Source organism: Rattus rattus, chromosome 12 (assembly GCF_011064425.1).
Source record: "Rattus rattus isolate New Zealand chromosome 12, Rrattus_CSIRO_v1, whole genome shotgun sequence".
NCBI lineage: Eukaryota > Metazoa > Chordata > Mammalia > Rodentia > Muridae > Rattus > Rattus rattus.
The window spans coordinates 7,784,374-7,805,362 of NC_046165.1; the positions used below are offsets into that span (position 1 = coordinate 7,784,374).

A 20,989-nucleotide genomic window follows, 5' to 3' on the forward strand; every position below is an offset into this window, starting at 1 on the left:
TCCTGCTACTCAGCTCCTGTATGTGTACTGTCTTATACATGCATGTGCTCATGCGACTGCATGTGAGCAGACACGTATGTGCTGTGTACTCATGGATGGCTTGTGTCATTAGCACCATTTGCCTGCCGTCACTGAAGAGCGCAGGTATGTCGACCGCCGCCAGCTTCAGCGCCTTCAGGGTAACTACCAGTCGGTTATTTGTGACGAAGAAGTAAACGTACAATGAAATGATGACACATTTTTAGGACTCTTTGCATATTTTTCTTAAAATGTAAATTGCTTGCTTACAACTTTTAGGAGAGCTATGATTGGGGAAATGAGAATGCACATGATTTTTATAATATTTATGTCTATTTTAATTTTATGTGTATTGTTTTTTTGCCTGCGCAGGTCAAAAAAAGGTGTCTGGTACTCTGGACTGGAGTTACGGGTGGCTCTAAGCCAGCATGTGGGTGCTGGGAATTAAACATGGGTCCTCCGAAGGAACAGTCAGTGCTCTTTACTGTTGAGCTATCTTTCCACACTAAGAAATGCTAACATCTTTGTAAAGACATTTAAGAAAACAGAAAAAGTAGAGGATGACCTGTAGGAAGCCAGTAGGAAGTGCATTCTGAACCGTGATGTCTACACAGCCAGTGTCCGATCAATGAGATTACTCCACCTGCAGCTTAAACGCCAAGCTCCTCCTGGGTCCAGGTGACACCCTCAGGGGTGTGCGTGCGTGCGTGTGCTCTTAGCAGAAGCGCTGGCCATCGGCTCACCTGTGTGATCACAATGAAGGCGGCCATGCCCGTGGACGCGGGGGTGGAGTCCCACTGCAGTGGTCTGCTCTGAGACTTCTTCATGCGGACAATTGTCCAGCCCATGCACAGGCTCAGAAGTAGGTACAGCATCTGAATTTGGGAGGCAATGTCAAAAACTAAAGGGAAATGAAAATCAAAGTCAATAAAACTTCACAATTCACAGAATCTGGGGCATTTAATATTGAGATGTGAACATCACTTTTTAAGTAAAAGAAAGGCATTTTTTAAACCACAAAATAAGTTAGTTAAATAAGATTAATGGATAATAATTCTAAAACATTACCTACTTGACATAAAATTTGTAATTGGTTATAAAAGTAACTAAAATAAGGTCAGTGCTATCATTTAAAAATGTAGACACATAGCTATAACACACATACGCTAATTAATCCAACCTTAAAGCTATTTTTACCTTTTCTTTAAAACTCAAATTATTATGTACAACTTTGACAAAAATAAACTTTAAATATAATTTCTGCAATGGAGAAATATCAGTATCCTTTCTGGGTGCTAATGGGGTTTGCTGGATAAGCTCTAAGGGAGTTAGTAGGAGACAGGAAACGTCACAGCTGTCATGACATCTGATAGGACAGGCCTACTGACAACAGAAGGGCTCCATGAACTAGTACCATGTGCCACCAGGTGGCCAGCACTTGCACTGCAGGAGAACTCGACTGTAGAAGAGTCCAACAAACCACCTGCATGTGGAAGTGCACCACAGAGAGAGAAGCACACCACAGAGAGAGAAGCACACCACAGAGAGAGAAGCACACCACGGAGAGAGAAGCACACCACGGAGAGAGAAGCACATCACAGAGAGAAGCACACCACAGAGAGAGAAGCACACCAGAGAGAGAAGCACACCACAGAGAGAAGCACACCAGAGAGAGAAGCACACCACAGAGAGAAAAGCACACCACAGAGAGAGAAGCACATCACAGAGAGAAAAGCACACCAGAGAGAGAAGCACACCAGAGAGAGAAGCACACCACAGAGAGAAGCACACCAGAGAGAGAAGCACACCACAGAGAGAAGCACACCAGAGAGAGAAGCACACCAGAGACACCACAGAGAGAGAAGCACACCACAGAGAAAGCACACCAGAGAGACACCACAGAGAGAAAAAGCACACCACAGAGAGAGAAGCACACCACAGAAAAGCACACCACAGAGAGAAGCACACCACAGAGAGAGAAGCACACCACAGAGGAGAAGCACACCACAGAGGAGAAGCACACCACAGAGGAGAGGAGAAGCACACCACAGAGGAGAAGCACACCACAGAGAGAGAAGCACACCACAGAGAGAGAAGCACACCACAGAGAGAGAAGCACACCACAGAGGAGAAGCACACCACAGAGGAGAAGCACACCACAGAGGAGAAGCACACCACAGAGGAGAAGCACACCACAGAGAGAGAAGCACACCACAAAAGTCTATAAGTGCTTCGGTTCTATGTTTATGGTTTTGAGCTGCACACCCAAAATCTGCACCAGTCACATCTATCCTGCTCTGTCGTCTACACGGAACAGGCCACTCACTGCGCATGCACATTTACTCCCTTCTGGGCACGATACAGGCCCTGAGCTCTCAGGGCTATGGTCATCCACAGGAGACCTGTACGAGATGAAGCCCATTAACTTCCCGTCATGGCAGCTGAGCTGGGCTCACACTGCCCACTCCTTCCTGATAATACACAGCTAACAGCTGCTGGGAGTCAGAGTTTTCCTCAGTGGTATGGCTGCTTCTAAGCTGCTTGGGTTACCCCAGGCTATCCTAACTAAACTCACTGGTTCCCCACCCATATGTGGGTGGAATTGTTCTCCTGTGCTTTGGTGTTCTGTCTGTCCGGGGCGAACAGATGTCTGCTGTCTCCACAGGGAAAGTTTACGAATGTACACTTATGTATGTACAATGGTGAACGCATATAATGAGTTGTTACTACACCGAGTTACGACTGTCAGATCAAGCACACTTTTCTTTCACCACAAATGTTAACGTGTGCTGCCAATTAATTCCATTAAACATTTCACAAATACAGTCCGTGAACAACACAGCCACTGGTGAAGGAGTCCCGTGGGAGCTGAGGGAGTAAACACAGACGCCTGGGGAAATCCCCTTACGGTTCCAGCCCATTCCTTAGTCTCCAGGTTAGACCGAGAGAATGCCATGACCGGGTGTGGAGCCTGTGCTCACCGTGGCTCACAATAGCTACCCGCTACTTCACCTGTAAGCACACTTATATCTTATAGCTCTATTTTTACGTAAATGTAGACACATAGACAAAGCACACATCGCACAGCTCTGCTTTCCTGACTGTAGCCACTTAACCAGGCAGCTCTGGTTGGAGACTCAGCAGTCCTTAGCAGTCTCTGCTCACCACAGTGATGACAGTTACTTCAGAGAGCAAGGTGGGGTGCACGCCAGTCACACGCTCACCCCGAGGACTCGGGCACGACTGGGAGTGAGTTTGAGGGCAGCCCAGGCTACACATGCTCACGGGCAGTCAGAGTGGACCCCACCCCTAGTGCCAAGAGATGCGGCCCAGTGTAGGTAGAGGCCTTGCTGCACACAGAAGTCAGGCAGGCACCCAACACTTCCATGTCCCGCAGACCTCGATAACTATTCCCTGACCCTTGGGTTCAGAGTGTGTCTGCTAAGGTCTGTGCCGCGTCTCTTCAGATTCAACTGCCCCAGCTGCCTAAGCCATTTCTGCAGCTCTCCTGCTTTACAGAAGATCCACTGAATACCCACAGCAACTCAATAATGGGGATTAGCAAAGCATACCTACTCTCTACTGAGGACAGAGTGAGGAAGAGCACGTGGATAACAACGAGGAAGAGAGCTGCCGTACACATCAGCCATTGGTAAGATCAAACAGGTCTGAGAACTAACTCCACACTCGTACTTCAGTTAAGCTTAGTTCTGGATAAACTCAAGTAAGAAATCTACACCACAGCAAAAACTGTAATTTTACCACCACCACCACCACCACCACCACCACCACCACCACCACCACCAGCACCAGCACCAGCACCACCCCCCTTCTCATTCAATGCTCCTCAGTCAATGCTAGGCAAGTTCTCCACTACTGAGCTACAACACCAGCTGAAAATAAAGGGTTTTGTTTGTTTGTTTGATTGGTTTTTTTTTTAGAAGAAAAAACAAGATGGCAAATGTATCTTTGAAAGAACACTGAGAAACACACTCACCTTCTGCCAAGCTTCCCATGAGAGGCAGCCCTATTCCATCCCTGGAGTACCTGAGGAATGGAAGAGAGAGCAGCAGTATAAACTACAAATGTGTGAGAATGCTCACAATGAAAGCAAGTGTAACTCTGTGGCCTAATTAGGATTAATTACCGCGGTGATGAGCACAGGGTTGGGTTACCTGGAGAAGTGAATGTAATTAGCTAAGGCTGAAGCAGCCTGCAGCAGCAGTGCGGTGGTGAGGACCTTTAAGATGGTGTGCATGGGCCCTCCTTTCCTCATCGCCTGCCACAGTGACTGCGCATAGATGCACGCAGTCACAAAGTACACTAGGACTAGGAGGAAGAAGAACTCGTGGAGCCCTGGAAGAGAAGAGAGGGGCTGCTTCAGTAAACACGGAAGGGGCGGGCGGCCTTCCTGTCTGCTGCTTATTCACCTCTAGTGCTTGCTCTCGTAGGGAAGAGCGATGGGAACCACTAACACCCCACCCCATCGCCCACGCAAACGCCTCGGCTCCAAGCTTTACCCATAAGAAGGCCCTTGAAACAACCTAGGTAAAGTCCATCCGTGAATCAACAAAGCCCCACAGGCAGGACGGAGACGCGCTGTAAAGTCAGAGTGTCTCATGTGACAGCCGCCGGCCGTGGCTTCAGTGCTCAGGAAGGCACCTCGATAAGCTCAGGATGCATGCCGGTCCCGAGAACGTCAGCAACACTTACGTCACCAGTAGCTTGACCTGCACCACGCTTCTCCAAGTGTGGTCCCTGACCACAGCACACCAGACAACTTGGGATGCAACTCCTGAGCCCAAGTCTGACCATGGACTCGGGGACTGGAGGACGAAGTCAGCCTATTTCGCAAAGCCCTGAGGTGACTCTTCACTTAACCGTGGGGATCAGCTTTGGCACGTTCTGTTACCTTGAATTTCATTTTGGCAAAGAACCATGACAACAAACAACTGGCTGCCAGTCCAGGTGGCCAAGAACAAAGTCAGACGAGTCACTGCCTCCTCAGAACTCAAATGACGCAACATGGAAAAGTGGGCTCCGAAGGAAGGCTGAAGCCCACAGGCTTGGACTGGCTCTGCAGGGAGTCACGCACAGTGATGACGTCAGCTCCGAGTGCGCAGAGACCATGAGCAGAGGAGACTGCTTAAGAACCGAGGAAGAAAGCAGGCGCTACACTACAGAAGACGCCGTGGTGCGCCTTCTGCCCCTGAAGTACCAACGTGACCTCACGATAAGCAGACTGGGACTTGAGTTTCATCTGAGAAATTTAAAAAAAATAATTCTAATAAACTTCAAGTTAGAAGCCTGGGAATTTCATAGTTTGGAGTTTAAGGGATAACAGTATTTCTTTTCAACCCAAGAGAGACTGCTCCCACGAGCCCCTCAGACACCAGAACCCACGGATGCTCAACTCCTTTAAATGAAATGCATGGTATTATGTATAAACCCAATGCATATCCTGTTACACAAATCATCTGTAGATTATCAATACCAACACAACGCAAGTGCTGTATAAAATCATCTGTAGATTATCTTCACTACCCACACAACGCAAGTGCTGTATAAACAGGTACTGCACTGTATGTATGTATTATGTATAAACCCAATGCATATCCTGTTACACAAATCATCTGTAGATTATCAATACCCAACACAACGTAAGTGCTATATGAACAGGCACTGCGCTGTACAGTTCAGAGACTACTGACCAGGTCACATGATACCACTCATCTGTGGCCGGCTGTACCCGTGGCCGTGCACCCTGCTGACATGGAGCTGTATTAGGCTGAGTCCACAGCCGTCCCTAAGAAGAGGCTGTTACGCTCTACCAAACACCAGGGTGTGACATGGGGAGTACACAGAGCTCTCCACTGAGCCTGTGGACTGAGATGCATTTGCTCCCATTCCAACGAGAATCCTGAGGCCGCTCTAGCTTCCATTTGGGGTGAATGCCAATTAACAAAGACAAAAGAAATACTCTCATTATCCAGTAAGTCATTTTGGAAAAGCAAATCAGGAGACAGATATACCAGGAAAAACGGAAAACAAATAGATCAAACTCCTCAGGTTAGGGCCACCAGCAAGAGAACCAAAACCAGCACAAGAAGTTCTACCACTGGGTGTCTCTCCTGCTCTACCACACAAGGGATGAACTCCCTGGTTCCAGTGCAGTGAAGAAGCTGGGGTAGCTGGATTAGCTGGGGTAGCTGGATTAGCTGGGGTAGCTGGATTAGCTGGGGTAGCTGGATTAGCTAGGGTAGCTGGGGTGGCTGAGTTTATTGGGGCAGTTGGATTAGCTGGGGTAGCTGGCATAGGTGGGTTAGTTGGGTTAGCTGTGGTAATTGGATAGCTGGGTTAGCTGGGGTAGCTGGATTAGCTGGGGTAGCTGGATTAGCTGGGGTAGCTGGATTAGCTGGGGTAGCTGGATTAGCTGGGGTAGCTGGCAGAAAAACCATCCACTGCTAGGAGGGAAAGGGTGTGTGTGTGTTCCGCTCACAGAGGCTGCATGTAGAACAGTGGCACTGTGACCAGAGTTAACTACAGTCCTGGGACAAGGCAGAAGTGCAGACTTTTTTTTTTTTTTTTTTTTTTTTTTTTTGGTTCTTTTTTTCGGAGCTGGGGACCGAACCCAAGGTAAGCGCTCTACCACTGAGCTAAATCCCCAGCCCAAGTGCAGACTTCCAATGTGTTAGCAATTGTGGGTGAGACCCCTGTCTTTATCCTTGTTTCTAATTTTTCCTTCTTCATATTAAATAATTACACAAAGCTTCTGTTGAAAATTCTATTTATTTGTAACCTTTGTAAAGTGCCCATTACAGGATCAGGGTTTAGACTCATTATATAACAGATCAACTGTGAAAAAGAAACTGTTTACTAAGGAATCAGAATAACTTAAGGACAAAGGGACACTACTCAGTGGTAAGTATATCTCCTAGAGAAAGCTAAAATTACAAGAAAAGAGAGAAATATGACTGGATTAATCTATGGCAAACCTAGGACTCAAACTTAACTGACTCTTTGATGAGTAAGTCCTACCTTGAGCCTGTCCACAATCCACTCTAAAGAAGCAATGCTGGCTTGGCGATTATCTTTCCTTTTAAATGATCCTCTCTAAGCCACGTCTGTTTCTCTTTAGCTGTGACTTTGACTTCTGTTCTGCCTCTAGTAGTCACAAGAATGCCATTTGTGCTGTTCACACTGGAATTAAAATTTAATTTTACAGCAGGTGGGTAATGTCAGTCACATTAAAGAAGGCTCTTAGATGACTGTGTAGCAGATGATGAACTTATAAGAAAATGCATGGATTATAAAGCAAGCCTTAAAGACGCTCTGATGAGACTGAGTAGGGAATATGCTTACAGAACGGCTGCAGTGGCCGCAACCTCCTCACCTGAGCAAGGGACGCTGGACACAGCACCTCCTGTCCAGGCCGACTCCTGTCTCAGAGCAGTCTTCCCACCCTCATGCATCTCAACGCCAATGGCGACCTCAAACCATTTTACGATCTGTAAAACCTTGAGAATGATGGTGCTAACAGAGTGTGGTCGGGCCAACAACACCCAGTGGGGGCTTCATCTCTTCGGGAGAACCAGCCTTGGACCTTTCTCTTATACTTCCTGACTGTCTCATCCCATGTGCCCACATTTCACCAGCACTAAGTTGGACATGTATACTTGGAACATGGAGGGGGAAGGGGAAAGCATAAAGGCAGAAATATGTCTGCTGAGGCTGAGACAGGTAGCAAAGCCTAAATGTTATTTCAATAAAAGTCAGTTCTTTGTTTTAGGCAATAAGCTCTGAAGATTCTAGAACTCCAAATAAGAACAGAAAATAGTTATTAAGATTTTTGATCTTCTAATTTTTACATTTCTTTTTGAGAATTTCATATGCATAATCTATCATTTTCACCCTCCCGTACTTCCAGGTTGCCCCCCACTCCCTCCTTTTGAAGAAGTGATCCCACTTGTCCTGCCTGAAAGCTGTACCCCTACTTGTGAGTATGGCCGTAATGCTCAGACGGTTTGTAAAATGAATCTTGCACTGCAAACTAGGGATTAACCAGTCTAAATTCAGAATGTACTAACTGGACCAAAGTTTTAAAATGTAAAGAGAATGGCGTACAATGTAATTGTATGTTGTTTGTAGGTTGTAGTTACTTAATTTAAATTTTTCAGATGGAGTCAATTCTCAATAAAAAAACACAGGGAAAAAATTCTTACCCTGAGTATAAAATCAAACAAACTAATAGGTTTCTAAAAGAACTGGAGCCTCTCCCCGGAAACAAATGCTATACAATAGGAAGGACCCCTTAAGGTTTGTTCAATAAAACCAGCACATCACTCACAGAATGTAAAATACAGCCTTTCAACACCAGACGCAATGTCAGAACTCTGATCCAGTGCCTGGCTTATTCCCCCAAAGAAGCCTGAGTCGTAGCAGGGAAATGTGAATTTATTTTTCATTTCATTTATTTATTTATTTGTTTTTTCAAGACATAGTCTTACTATACAGCTTTAGCAGGACTGGAGGTCACTATGTAGACCAGGCTGGCCTTCAACACACAGACATCTGCCTGTTTCTGCCACCTTTTTTTTTTTTTTTTTTTAAATACAAGCAACAATAGTTTAAAAAGAAAAAGCCTATTCTCTGGATGTATAGTGATGGGCTACAAATCACCAACTTGGACTTCAACCCAAACCTAGTGACAAGGGCTTAAGCCTTTTAATCAATAGGACAGCGTAACTTTCAGAAAGCCAACCACAGGCTGGTTTTCAATAATCCTTAAGGTGCTTCTGGGCTGTTTTGACTCAAGGGTCCTTGCAGGGTGGCTTTGCAGAGAATCTCACAACTGACCAAGGTCTTGACTGTTGTCAGTGGCATGACCTGTGTAGCTTTTCCATTTTTATGATAAGCTTTCAGATTCCAAATCAGTAACAGAAGCCAGACGAAGTAGCCAGAACGCCCAGGGCTGACAGGTGGACTCACTTGTGGGAATGCTGAGGAAAACCTAAGCAGTGACTCAGGATGCTAGGAGCCACCAGAGGGGTGGGCACAGTTCAGGAAAAGCCAGGGCAAGATGAGGTGCACTTAGAGGTCAGCAAGTGGGATTACTTCATGCTATGGCATCCAAGTTCAGATGCCAAATGAGGGATGAGGAAGAAAAGAACTGAGCTAGGAGTCAGGACAAGGAAACATCTATCAGGACTCAGAGCAGCAGGCTGAGCCGCCTGCCAGGCAGGAGAGAAGCCCGAGGCCCAGCAGGGCATTACTTTCCAGTACACAAGTGTCACAGGAAATACAAGGGCCATCAACCACTCCCCACCCCACCCCACCCCACCACGGCCACTCCCCGGATGCTGCCCACCTCCCAGCACTGGAACACAGGCGCCGTTTGCAGAGGTAAACCTGGCAGACTATCTGAAGTCCAGCCTGAGGTGTCGTTAGCCACAATGACATAACCTGAGCCAACCAGAGCTCGCAAACATCCCCAGTGGCTGTCCTTCCTTCCCACGTCTACTTCTCCAGACGTTCAGTCTCCCCCTGCCATTCTAAACTTTCTCAGATCAAGACACCTCTGACAAAGACGCACGGTTCACACCCCACTGTGACGAGTCACTCATGTCTCTGCTGCGGCAGACGCTGACGGTGGCCATCTAGTCTAATCGGCCTCACTCTTGCTTGGCTCACCGGCTACGACTAACAAGAGACTAACAAGAGCCAACGGCATCGCCTTCCCTGACCTTTTCAAGCAGCCAGTGACTCCTGAAGGAGTGAACCCTGACCCTTCCCAGGCAGATGGCCCGCACAGACACTTGCCCCAGCACGTAATGAATCCGTCTCACACGCGTGTGTCACATTCATGTCAATCACTTCTGTGTGGCTAGAGTGTACCTCAGTAAGGCAAGGCCCAGGGACCTAATATCCTAAAACTCTAATGCAGTCTTGTGGGAGTAAATCTGATTCCGGAAAGCACCACAGACTTGATCATTACTACGTAAGAACCAAGCAAGGTGTGAACCTGTTCGGAACGAGTGTGAGGAAAGTCCTACCAAGCAGTTTGTACCTCAACGTCGATCGTTCAATTCATTAACGTTTTGTTTATAAAAATGATGCCGAAATATCCTAAAAACAAGACTGAAACTGTATAACAGAAAGTAAAAACCATACCCTTTTATTACCAGTATGTACAACTTCCTGCTGATATCTTACAATTTGCTATTTTCTGTCTTTAATACACTCGTCAGGCTATCTAACATTTGCTTTTTAAGTTTCAGCCGCTTTTTGTTTTGTTTCTAACAGCCTAAAAAGATAACGTGGGGACACCTGAGCCTCGCTCTGTACCTAACATATGTGTAAGAACACTTCTTACCAGATTCTCTGGCGCTAAAATGGTCCAGTGGATTCCCTTCGGCATCCGGGTTGAGGAGCACCATTTCAAAGGGGATGTCCTCCGCCTGGGGACTGTCCGTGTCATCCTTGCAGGTGTACTTGTCTGCATAGAACACGCGCCACGTCTGGGGGGCGGGGAGCTGGGACACTGTGAGGTTGTGCTCAGTCTGGTTCACTGTCACTGGGAGAGAAAGGGAAGAGCGGGCTTTTACCCATAAATCCACTCGAGTCTGTCTCTCTTCTTTTTTTGCCTCAAAAATTCAGGTCCTGGTGTAATTTCAGGATAAAGCATAGATTATAAGGCAGACTAAAATGATCATTTTAAGCAGTAAGATCACTATAAAAGTATCAATAACGTAACTGTGAGAAAAATGGTTTTGTTGAAACTGAGTTTCTAATAAAACTCAGTTTTATTAAAACTTTTTTATTAAAACTTTTAACAAAGTTTCCAGTAGATTAATAACATTTGCAAATTATTTTATGTGGCAAAATACACAGCAACAATGATTTTAACCTCTCATGCCCTGCAGCAGCTGCAGTTTTAGAAATAACTTCCTTAATTTAAATATAAGATAAAATCTTCACTTAAGAAAATATTTACATTCAAAATTATGCCTGATCATTTATAAAAGGATTTCTTCTAATTGTCTTTCTTTTTAAAAGCAACTGTTAGTAGTAAAAACGAACTGACAGCCATACTGGCTCAGATCCATAAATGGCCGTATGTGACGTAGTAGGGGAAAAAACCCAGGAAGGTTGGTACACGGAGCTCTCGCTGGAACCTGGCTCAGTGCTATGCTGGACAGGTTTATGTCAACTTGACACAGCTAGAGTTACCTGGAGGGAGGGAATCTCAACTGAGGAAACGTCTCGCTATGATCTGGCTGTAGGGCATTTTTAAAATTAATGATGGATGGGCAGGTTCAATCCATGGTGGGTGGCACCATCCCTGGCCTGAGCCCACGGGAAAGCAAGCTGAGAAAGCTACACTCCTCCACGGCCTCTGCGTCAGCTCCTGCCTCCCTCCAGGTTCCTGCCCTTTCCTCCCCAGGTTGCTCTGGTTATGGTGGTTCCTCCCAGCAACAGTGACCTAAGGCAAGAATGACACCTGCAGCTTTGTGTTACCAAATAAAGAACCCACAGCAAATAACTGATGAACATTATCCCTAAAATGCAGTAGCATGCTCTTAGGAAACAAAATAATGTTTCCTTATATAATAAAGACCAGAACAACACTTAGCTGTGCAAATCAATAAGTAAATCATCTTTCTGTCTCTTCAATGAAAACATGGAGACACCTGATGTGACTAACTCTGAGTAGAACTGAAGTACGACATTCCTTGTATGTTATGCGCTTCTTCATCAAGTGTTCATAGAACAAGCCAGGCCTTTATCTCACCCGCTGAGGGGTCTGATGGAGAAGGACCACAAGCTTAAAGCCTCAGCTAGAGTCAGTTCAGCACATCTGATGGACCCCCCTCCTCAGCGACTTAGTGAGACCCAGCCTGACAAGAAAAGTAAAATTGAGGCCCAGGCTCAGTAGTTAAGGGTGCCTGACGACCTAAGTTCTAATCTGTGCAGCCTGGACACAGCTGTGTGCATCTGGAAATCTAGTACTGTGAGAGGTGGGTCGTTAGGGCCTGCTGGCTGCCACCCTCACTCCAGTCCTAGTGAGACCGGTCTCAAGTCATTCAAGAGGAAACCGACTGCAGCATACCTGCCATCCTTATCTAGTCTCAAACCCACACAAACACACACACACACACACACACACACACACACACACACACACACACACACACACTCACACGCACACACCCTTAAGAACAGAGCTTAGTGTTCAGTGAGGATGTGCAGGGCTCTAGGGCCAGTCCCGGGAGCAGGAGGCAAAGGTTTTGAAACAGGAGAATGAGTCCAATCTCGGACTCTGGATCACTCCCACAGCATGGTAACGTTTCAGAAGAGATAGTTGTAGCTGGGTGTGACGGTGCATGCCTTTAAGGACTCAGAAGCAGGTGGATCTTGGAGCTCAAGGCTAGCCTGGTTTGTAGAGCAAGTTCTAGGACAACCAGTGTTACACACAGAGAGAGAGACCCTGTCTCAGACAACTACAACAAAAGGCTTGGACTTTTCTAACTATATAAAAAAGTATTCAATAAATAAGACATTTCTTGAGGTACTGGGAAATTTGCATCTATAGGCTAAACCTCAGAGGATTTTATAAAATAATTCATTTCTTCAGGTATAATAATGTCATTACAGGGAGTGTATGCACGCCCTTACTCTTTAAAAATAAATATATTCCATGTATGTACAGAAAGCAAACTCTCAATGACGCCACATATGGTTCATATGGTTCATATGGTTCCACTCAAAACAAAACCCACAGACATAAAGCCAATGTTAGGCAGCAACTATGAAGTCCAAGTGGAGGAAGCACAGATGTCTGGACTAGCAAAGCTTCTATGTTACGAATGAAATGCAGGGAGATCTGGTTGCTATTCAAAATGGAGGACGTGCAATTTACAAGTGAACATGTCACTCATTGTTGCTTAAATCGAACAAGTGAATTTGACTAATATTACATCATTTGTTGTTTTCTTTTCTCTTTTTTGTCAAAGTTAATATATCTGACTTTAACTACTTTTTAAAATACACAGATTCTGAGCTGGGTGTAATGGTGTGCACCTTTAATCCCAGCACTTTGGAGGCAGAGGTAGGCAGATATCAGACTTGAGGCTAGCCTGGTCTACTCAAGTAATTCCAGGTCAGGGCTATACAGAAAAACCTGTCTCTCTCCTGTCCCAAATATACAGCATATAATGTGTGTGCTGTGTATATAGAATATATCGAATATTCAGTATATATACGTATTTCAAAATATATATCAATTCCAAAAACAACTGGCTAGAATCTTAGCTCATGTTAAGCACCTGGTGACTCTTAGTAAGCAGTTTACATCCATAAAACGGCTCAAACGAGGCTGCCCAAACTTAAGGTTTCTTGTTACATGACTCTGGACCTCAGGCATAAAGTCCTGCTGTGATGCTGTTTTAGCATTTAGACTTTTCCCACGATGCCACAAAACAAAGAACAAGCGTGCCTGTGTATTTACTGTGCTGCAGCTTCTGATGCTTCTGTTTAAATTATGGATGACATCAGATAGAAACACAGCAGTGCTTCCTAAAGCGACACTGGGTTTGGTTTCCGTCTCGCTGTCTTTTTGCAGCAAGCCTCTTGACAATACCGTGTTATTGTTTTTGAGACAAAAGACTACAGCACAGCGTGCATGTTCTAGGAGAGTGTAATTAGTATCGCAAATATTAACAAAACATGAATCACCAAAGCAAGGTTGAATGGCTAATTCTCCAATCAGTATAAAAAGAAATGAATGCTATTACCCAGAATGCTCAGGGTATAATGCTAATGCCTAAAATGACTTCTAAAGTATATGTACACACAGAAGGAATCCCATGTGTGACAGGAAGGATAGCAAACGATTCTCTATGTGATATCATATTTAACCACCTCATCTGACAACAAATTTGGCATCACATAGCTTTTAAGAGAAATTTTCAGTGTCTTTGAATGTCTTGTGTGTTTGTTTTGAACTAAAATGGACAAAGTAGTTTCTAGACAGACAGACACACACACAGATCGATCATATATGCTGGGACTGGTGAGACGGCTCATAGGACAATGGTGACACGGAACTTCCATTTCTCCCTGCTGTGGGTTGCTGTCGTTCAGGTGCCCAGCCAGGCGGTAAGACTGGATATTTGGAAATGGGAACGCTGTACTTGACTGGGACAAGAGACAATGGTAGCACAATCCTGCGTGTGAATGATGTTCATGAATACAGGGGAAAAAGGGAAGAGGGTGATTGCTGGCTTTCCCCATGGATGTCACCGTGGTTTGAACGAGAATGTCCCTCATAGGCTTGAATGCTTGGTCCCCAGTTGATGGAACTGTTTGGGAAGGATTATGAGATCACTGAGGTTTTATAAGACTTGTGTCGGGGTTGGGGATTTAGCTCAGCGGTAGAGCGCTTGCCTAGGAAGCATAAGGCCCTGGTTCGGTCCCCAGCTCAAAAAAAAAAACAAAAAAAAAAAAAAAAAAAAAAAAGACTTGTGTCACCCCAGCATGCTCTGCCTCCAGCCTGGGGATCAGGATGTAAGCACCTGGCTAAACCCTAGTTGCTGGCTGCCAGGCTCTAACCATCGGGAACCAAAGCCCCAGCTTTTATAAGCTGCCTTGGTCATTGTGTCTTACCACAGCAGTCGGAAAAAAACCAAATACGAATGGTTTAACTTTGTCTCCTATGAGCAGTTAGTTTCAGGGGTGGAACAGGCAGAATGCCAGATGAACTGCATCCCTAACTTATAAAAGCCCCCGATCTCTCTCAGTGGCTAGCATCACGAGACACTGCTAAGTCAAGGAAAAAATGGACGAACCCCTAAGATTCATAAGAATGTGGTAAAACTAAGTCTTGACAGTGTGAAAACAGCATCACTTGGGCTAAGCTGTAATGAAACAGCATCTTCAGTGCTTAGCACAGTCAACCCATGCCATTCACTGTACACTACAACCAGCTGAAAATGATATACATTAGCACGAAATACATAAAGCACTGTAAACGAAGACTCCTAGAAATTATCTGGGCGTCTAGAAGTCTGCTGAATGATAAAGGAGCAAATGATAAAGGTTTCCTTTGAACAAAGAAAACCTTAGCTTTTGAAAAAAGCAGTTATAAACAGAATAACCAAAGTATCACCAGTTACACGTATGTGGTCACAAACGTCTTGGCATATACATATATGTACCATGCTGTACTGCACTTCAACATTAAAAGGGAAAACCCCACAGCGATGGCCAAAGGAGAAAACCCATATACTCACTTGTCAGCTGGGCTCTGGCTAACCGTTCACTGCAGCTGTAACCGGGGCTGCTCTCCTGCAGCGTTAGCCATTCCTGGGCTCGGAACAGGTAGAGTTTAGCTTCTTTTCCAACAGCCACTGCTATGTTGTTGATTCTGACACACAGAAGAGCATGGTCACCTTGACATTAAAACAGAAATTATCAACTAGTTTGTTCTTAGAAAGCACTGAGACAACAGGACAAGTCCGCACTCCACGCTAAATAGGGGGGGTTTGTCGAACTGCTCTTAAATCTCATGATGTAAATCAATCTCTGTCAGAGTTTACCAAATGTGGACTGTATCGGCTGCGGTGGTACGGTAGCGTTTCAACTGAATAAAGAGCTTCACGTGCGGCACACGGACATCCGTCATCATGGAACTTCTGCTTCACTTTATAATCTATCCGTGTGTTAGGCATTTGCTCACAATCTATGGAGACTTTTGCTGAAGTATCTTTTTCTTTTTTTTTTTAACATGACAAGGCCATTAGTACCTCGTTATCTTTTAATGTGAAAATAAGCACAGGTAACAGGTGTTTGGATCCCTGTTTTATGCCCATAACACTAATTTTTTTTTTTTTTTTTGGTTCTTTTTTTTTCGAGCTGGGGACCCAACCCAGGGCCTTGCGCTTCCTAGGCAAGTGCTCTACCACTGAGCTAAATCCCCAACCCCCATAACACATTTTTATACCTACGACTTTTTACAGAACAACTGTTAGAACGGCATGTTGGGTGAGTAATGGAGAGTGAACCTGGCTGCAGCGAGATCTAGCTAAGACCCGCCTGAGAGGCTGAGGGGATGACTCAGTAAGGGCATTTGCCGCTCCAGAAGAGGACTGTGGTTTGGTTCTCAGCACCCACGTGGCAGCTCACGCCCCCTGGAAATTTCCGGTTCTAAGGGATCTGACTCCCTCCAGCTCCTGAAGACACCCGCATGAAAGGGACACACATGATGTGCTATCTGTGCAGGAACACACACATGGACGAAAGTAGTAATTTAAAAATTTTTAGTATAGGAATAGCAAAAGAGCAGGTGCCCGTAAGGGAAGGGAAGCTGGGTGAAGGAAGGAGAAACAGGGGAGACTCAGTTTATAGTCTTCTATTCTTTTGGTTAAGTTCTTCTGTTACTAGAATGAGTGCTTTGGTTAAACCTTTTAAACAAGTAAAAAAAAAATGCACAGTGTTCATAAAGAATAAGTCTCTTACGTGCATTAGTATGCTACATATCAAGTTTTGCAATATTCTAAAGTACCGTTAACACTTTAAACTGTAGCAAGTGACAGTTCTGCCACACCACAGCTTTAACATATGTGACTGGAGTCGACCAAAACCTGGCGACAACTAGGCACGAGAGAACTGCATCTGCGTAATGTGTGAGAGAAACTACCTGGCTTACCCTCTCCCTAATCTGCTATGAGGCTTATGCAACTTAACATGAACCCTGTCTTTTTAATTCAGCTGATACTCAATAACATCTCTTGAACATCCCCAGTGTTTGAAAACCTGGGTTTACTTCATTTCCCCTCCATGCGCACAAGGTAATTACAATCAAGGGTTATTGATGGGGCATGAACAGCACAAATCACAGCTTCCACAGAGCCTTGATTTACCAGCGCTATCCAGATCAGTGACTGTGCTGTCAGTTCTCAAAGGACCTGCTATAAGGAGGTGGTCAAGAGACAGGAAATATGACAAAAATACAACAAAGATGTTTACCTGGGGGGGGGTCTCCATTCACCCAGGTTTATTCAGATTTTTAAAAACTGACACCTTTTTTCCCCCTCAGGATTATAAAAACCTTCAGAGAGACTGTGTTTTTAAAAGCCTCCTTTTATGCCATCAATTCTTACAAGTTCCCAGGACTTGACATTCCTTCCCGCACCAAGTAGCTTCTGATTTCTATTATCTTCTCCTAAGACCCACTCCTAAGTGGGTACAGTGGCATTTCAAACGCAACGCTGAAGGTCTCAGCTTCAGTAAGGAAATTATCACTCGAAATGCACCAAGAAAACAGGAGAGAACAAATAAATGGGACAAAATGGACTGTATTGCAAATTCACCAGTTAAAATGGATTTTCCTGGAGGATACCCGGAAGTACATATGAAATGTACCTCGTTCCCATATGCCAGAGTGTATCAATCACGAAACTTTCTAAACACGCGTATTCACCAAATGAACTCTAGGCACACCGTAATAACTAAACTGCTGAGGCAATGACAGATCCCAAGTCCGCTCCAAGTAGGTTTTGTGCAACCGGTCTTACAAACAACAGGGAAGCTAAATTCCTGGGCTGACATCCACTCATAACCACAGGGCCCGAATGCTTACACACAATCGGGCCAAGTGCAGAGTTGGGGGAGAGCCCTGGAGAGATGCAGTGGGGCGGTCCGGTTTGCACTGGGAGCGTCGGGGGATATGGGAACGGCTTTCAGGTGCATCAGGCTGCGGTCCCGTGAAGGTGCAGGGGGTCGTGGCACCGCGGGGATCCAGGTGAGGCCCGGGCGACGTGGAGGGAGGGAGGCGCCACGGCCGCCGCCTACCGACCCGGGGCCCGCGGGAGGCCGCGCGCCTCCACCCCTCGGCCCTCCGGGACCTACCGTGGAACTCGAAATGGCCGATGCTCTGGCCCTGGGCGTCGCGGGCCGCGGCGCTACTGAAGCTGCCCCGCAGGGTCTTGGCCTGGCTTCCCTGCGGCCACCAGCAGCTGCACGTGAGGGCTACCGCCAGCAGCCGCAGGCCGCCCATACCCGCTGCGCACACCGCTCGCTCCCTAGCCCGCTCGCCCGGCAACCGCCTGCGGCCTGCAGCCCACGTCGGCAACGGAGGGCGGGGCGGGGCCGAGGGGGCGCGGAGCCAGAAACTGACGGCCAATTAGGTGCGGGATCGCTACTCGGAGCCGGGGACAGAAGCCAATCATCAGCTGCAGTGGGCGGGACCTGCAGCTCTGCGGGTCCTGGCGCTCCCCAGCCACGCTGCTAGTTCCCGCCTGTTTTAAATGGAGCCCTCCGGGGATGCTGTTTACGGATGCTGGAAACAATCGCCCTGGTAGCCTTTGCGCATTACGCCATTGCGCACCGGTGCGCGCGCCTGTCATTGACGTCTGAGGCTTTCCAGGAAAAGAGCTGAGAATTACGTGGCCGAACTGTATAGCTGGCAGGAAAACACCCTCAAGGGTTGGAACGCGTTCTTCGCTCTTTCTATCCCGCGCCTATGCGCGGGGTAAAGTTGCGAGGATACGTCACATGTCCAAACTGAAAAGCCTGGCTTCTCTTGGCACCAAACCGATTGTTCCTTCCTTGAATGGGGTTCCCAGTCTGGTTGAATTAACTCATTATCCAGTTGGCTAGACAGCTGAGAATTACAACGACCACCTTCATTCAAGTGTAGTCACAACATCTATTGGCCTTTCTTCTGGTGATGGTGTGAAGCGGCAGCCACCACACCATCTAGACATCACTTTGACCCTTGGCAACCGACCACCTTCCGGGGTTGGTTCTACTTAGCTACAGCCCAACTCTGACTTCTGAGTTACAGAACACGGGAGAAAACACCATTTCCCGGAGTCCCTTTTCTTCATTTCTTTAGTACACAACCCACGCTCTTTGGAATATGGTTCATATATTTCAAATGCCAATCTCTCAACTAATGCTTATCCTTAACACTATCAATTCCATGTACAACCCAGGCCCCTGTGTCCCTGACAATTGTAAATGCAGCTGGCTGGAGTACTTCCTGCCGTTCCCCTACTTTCCTCTCTTTTGCTTTTTCTACTAGATACTCCTTTCCCAGCACACTTTAAGAAGACCTTTCGGACACCATCAGACTGTGTCAGATTTCAGTGCAACCAGAATATCTTACTCCCTGTCAGGTCAATGACCACAAAATACTGAAAATGACCTCTAGTTCATCTGAATTTCTCATTCTATTGTAAGGTGCAGATGGTTAGAGGCTGTGAGCATCTTGATGAAACCAAGAGTAAGAACCCAAAATTGTGACATGAATAAGTGCTTACAAATTATCTTCAGCTAAAAAGATTTTTTTAAATAACATAAAAGCATGAGCTCACCACATACCTCATCATTTAAATAAAGAAACCCCATCTCTTAACATCAGTTTCAGCACCCCTGGCTTCCCAGGAGAATAAGGGTATTAGTATTTCGAGACTTTAAAATTCTATTCTAGTCTTTTTTAAATATAAGAGCAATTCATGCATGTAAAGAAATTTTAATCCAACAACATGGCTGCTCTAGCAAGGGGTCACGTCTAAAGACATTCTCGACGTATGTGATCTGGCTGGAATGCAGACATGCTCTGGTTACAGTGTCTTTGGCTGGAATACAGACTCCTTAGTGCACGCCTTTAATCCCAAACAATGTAGGTAAGGTTAGCTCGTAGGAGGAAACAGTCATGTTTGAAAGTGACCTCCAATTGATGGGCAAAGAGGCAAATCAGAGAAAGATTTGACAGAATGAGTCAGAGATAGAATAAAACCAAACAAACTTGGGGGCTGGAGAGATGGCTCAGTGATTAAGAGCACTGACTGCTCTTCCAGAGGTCCTGAGTTCAAATCCCAGCAACTGCATGGTGGCTCACAACCATCTGTAATGAGATCTGATGCCCTCTTCTGGTGTGTCTGAAGACAGCTACAGTATATATATGTAGTAAAAAATAAATTAAAAAAAGCAAACAAACTTGAGCAGCACAGGAAAGGGAGGCCATGGTGGGGGGGGAGGGGATGGTCACTTTACCAGGACAAATTTTACAGAGACAGGTTGCAGAGAGAACAAGTTAGACACATGGGTGAAGAGAGAATGAGCCAGCGAATGAGAAGGAACCAGAAGATTAGAACAGACTGCCAAATTTAGCGTGAGGCCAAGCAGAGCAATTCAGTTAGAAGCCAAGAAAAACTGGATTGAATCAGTCAGCTTGAAAGATTAGACTGCATGAAGTTAGTTAGAAGAGAGAAAGAAACGCTGGGCTCAACCAAAGCCATGCACGTGCACAGCTTGGGCACGGCTCTCATCTCATTCTTCTATCTGAGGAGACAGAACTGACATTCACACACGCAGCTTAGAAAAACGCCCACAGTCAAAAGTATATAGAGCGACGATTTTAAGCTATGACTTCCCACTTTCCTTGCCAACACTCAAGGCTGAAAGGTAGCCTTTGCTAATATTTTCCAGTGGATATTTTCAGGTAAGCCTCTGCAAATTTATGTGGTGTTAAACTAAATTTGCCCGGAGACTGCCCCTGGTATTTTGAAATATGACATCAGAACTGCAACCTAACTTAGTGAGCTTTAGCCAATCAGCATGCTCCCAACTGACCAACTAGGTCTTTATACGAGAGAGATATTGTATCAGGGGTCCCTTTGAGAAGGCACAATTGGATCCACAAGCTGTTAAGTCTTTTCTAAAACCTACTTCCAAGATTTATAATCTTGTGTATGGGAACCTTGTTTACATGTATGTTTATGAAGGGCATGAGCACTTTGCTCACAGAAGTCAGAATGGGACTTCCAATTCCCTGGAACTGGAGTTACAGAAAGTTATGAGCCACCATGTGGGTGCTGGGAATTGAACTCAGGACCTCGGGAAGAGCAGTCAGTGCTCTTAACCACTTGGCCATACCTTCCTCCAGCCTTTGCTTATACAGACTGAT

General features: G+C 45.8%; 1 protein-coding gene across 2 annotated transcripts in view; it reads right to left on the reverse strand.

Annotated features, from left to right (window-relative positions):
- Positions 1-18,152, reverse strand: part of Gpr180 (G protein-coupled receptor 180) — a 30,195-nt gene extending 12,043 nt beyond the window's left edge. The window contains exons 1-6 of one of the 2 annotated variants that reach the window (XM_032917652.1): positions 17,926-18,152; positions 15,309-15,467; positions 10,391-10,591; positions 4,194-4,374; positions 4,016-4,065; positions 762-919 (exon numbers count right to left, since the gene is read on the reverse strand). In XM_032917652.1, the coding sequence (XP_032773543.1) occupies positions 762-919; positions 4,016-4,065; positions 4,194-4,374; positions 10,391-10,591; positions 15,309-15,467; positions 17,926-18,073 (897 nt within the window). In that variant the 5' untranslated portion in view covers positions 18,074-18,152. The other variant, XM_032917653.1, reaches the window with a different exon arrangement.
- Positions 18,153-20,989: the final 2,837 nt, after the last annotated feature.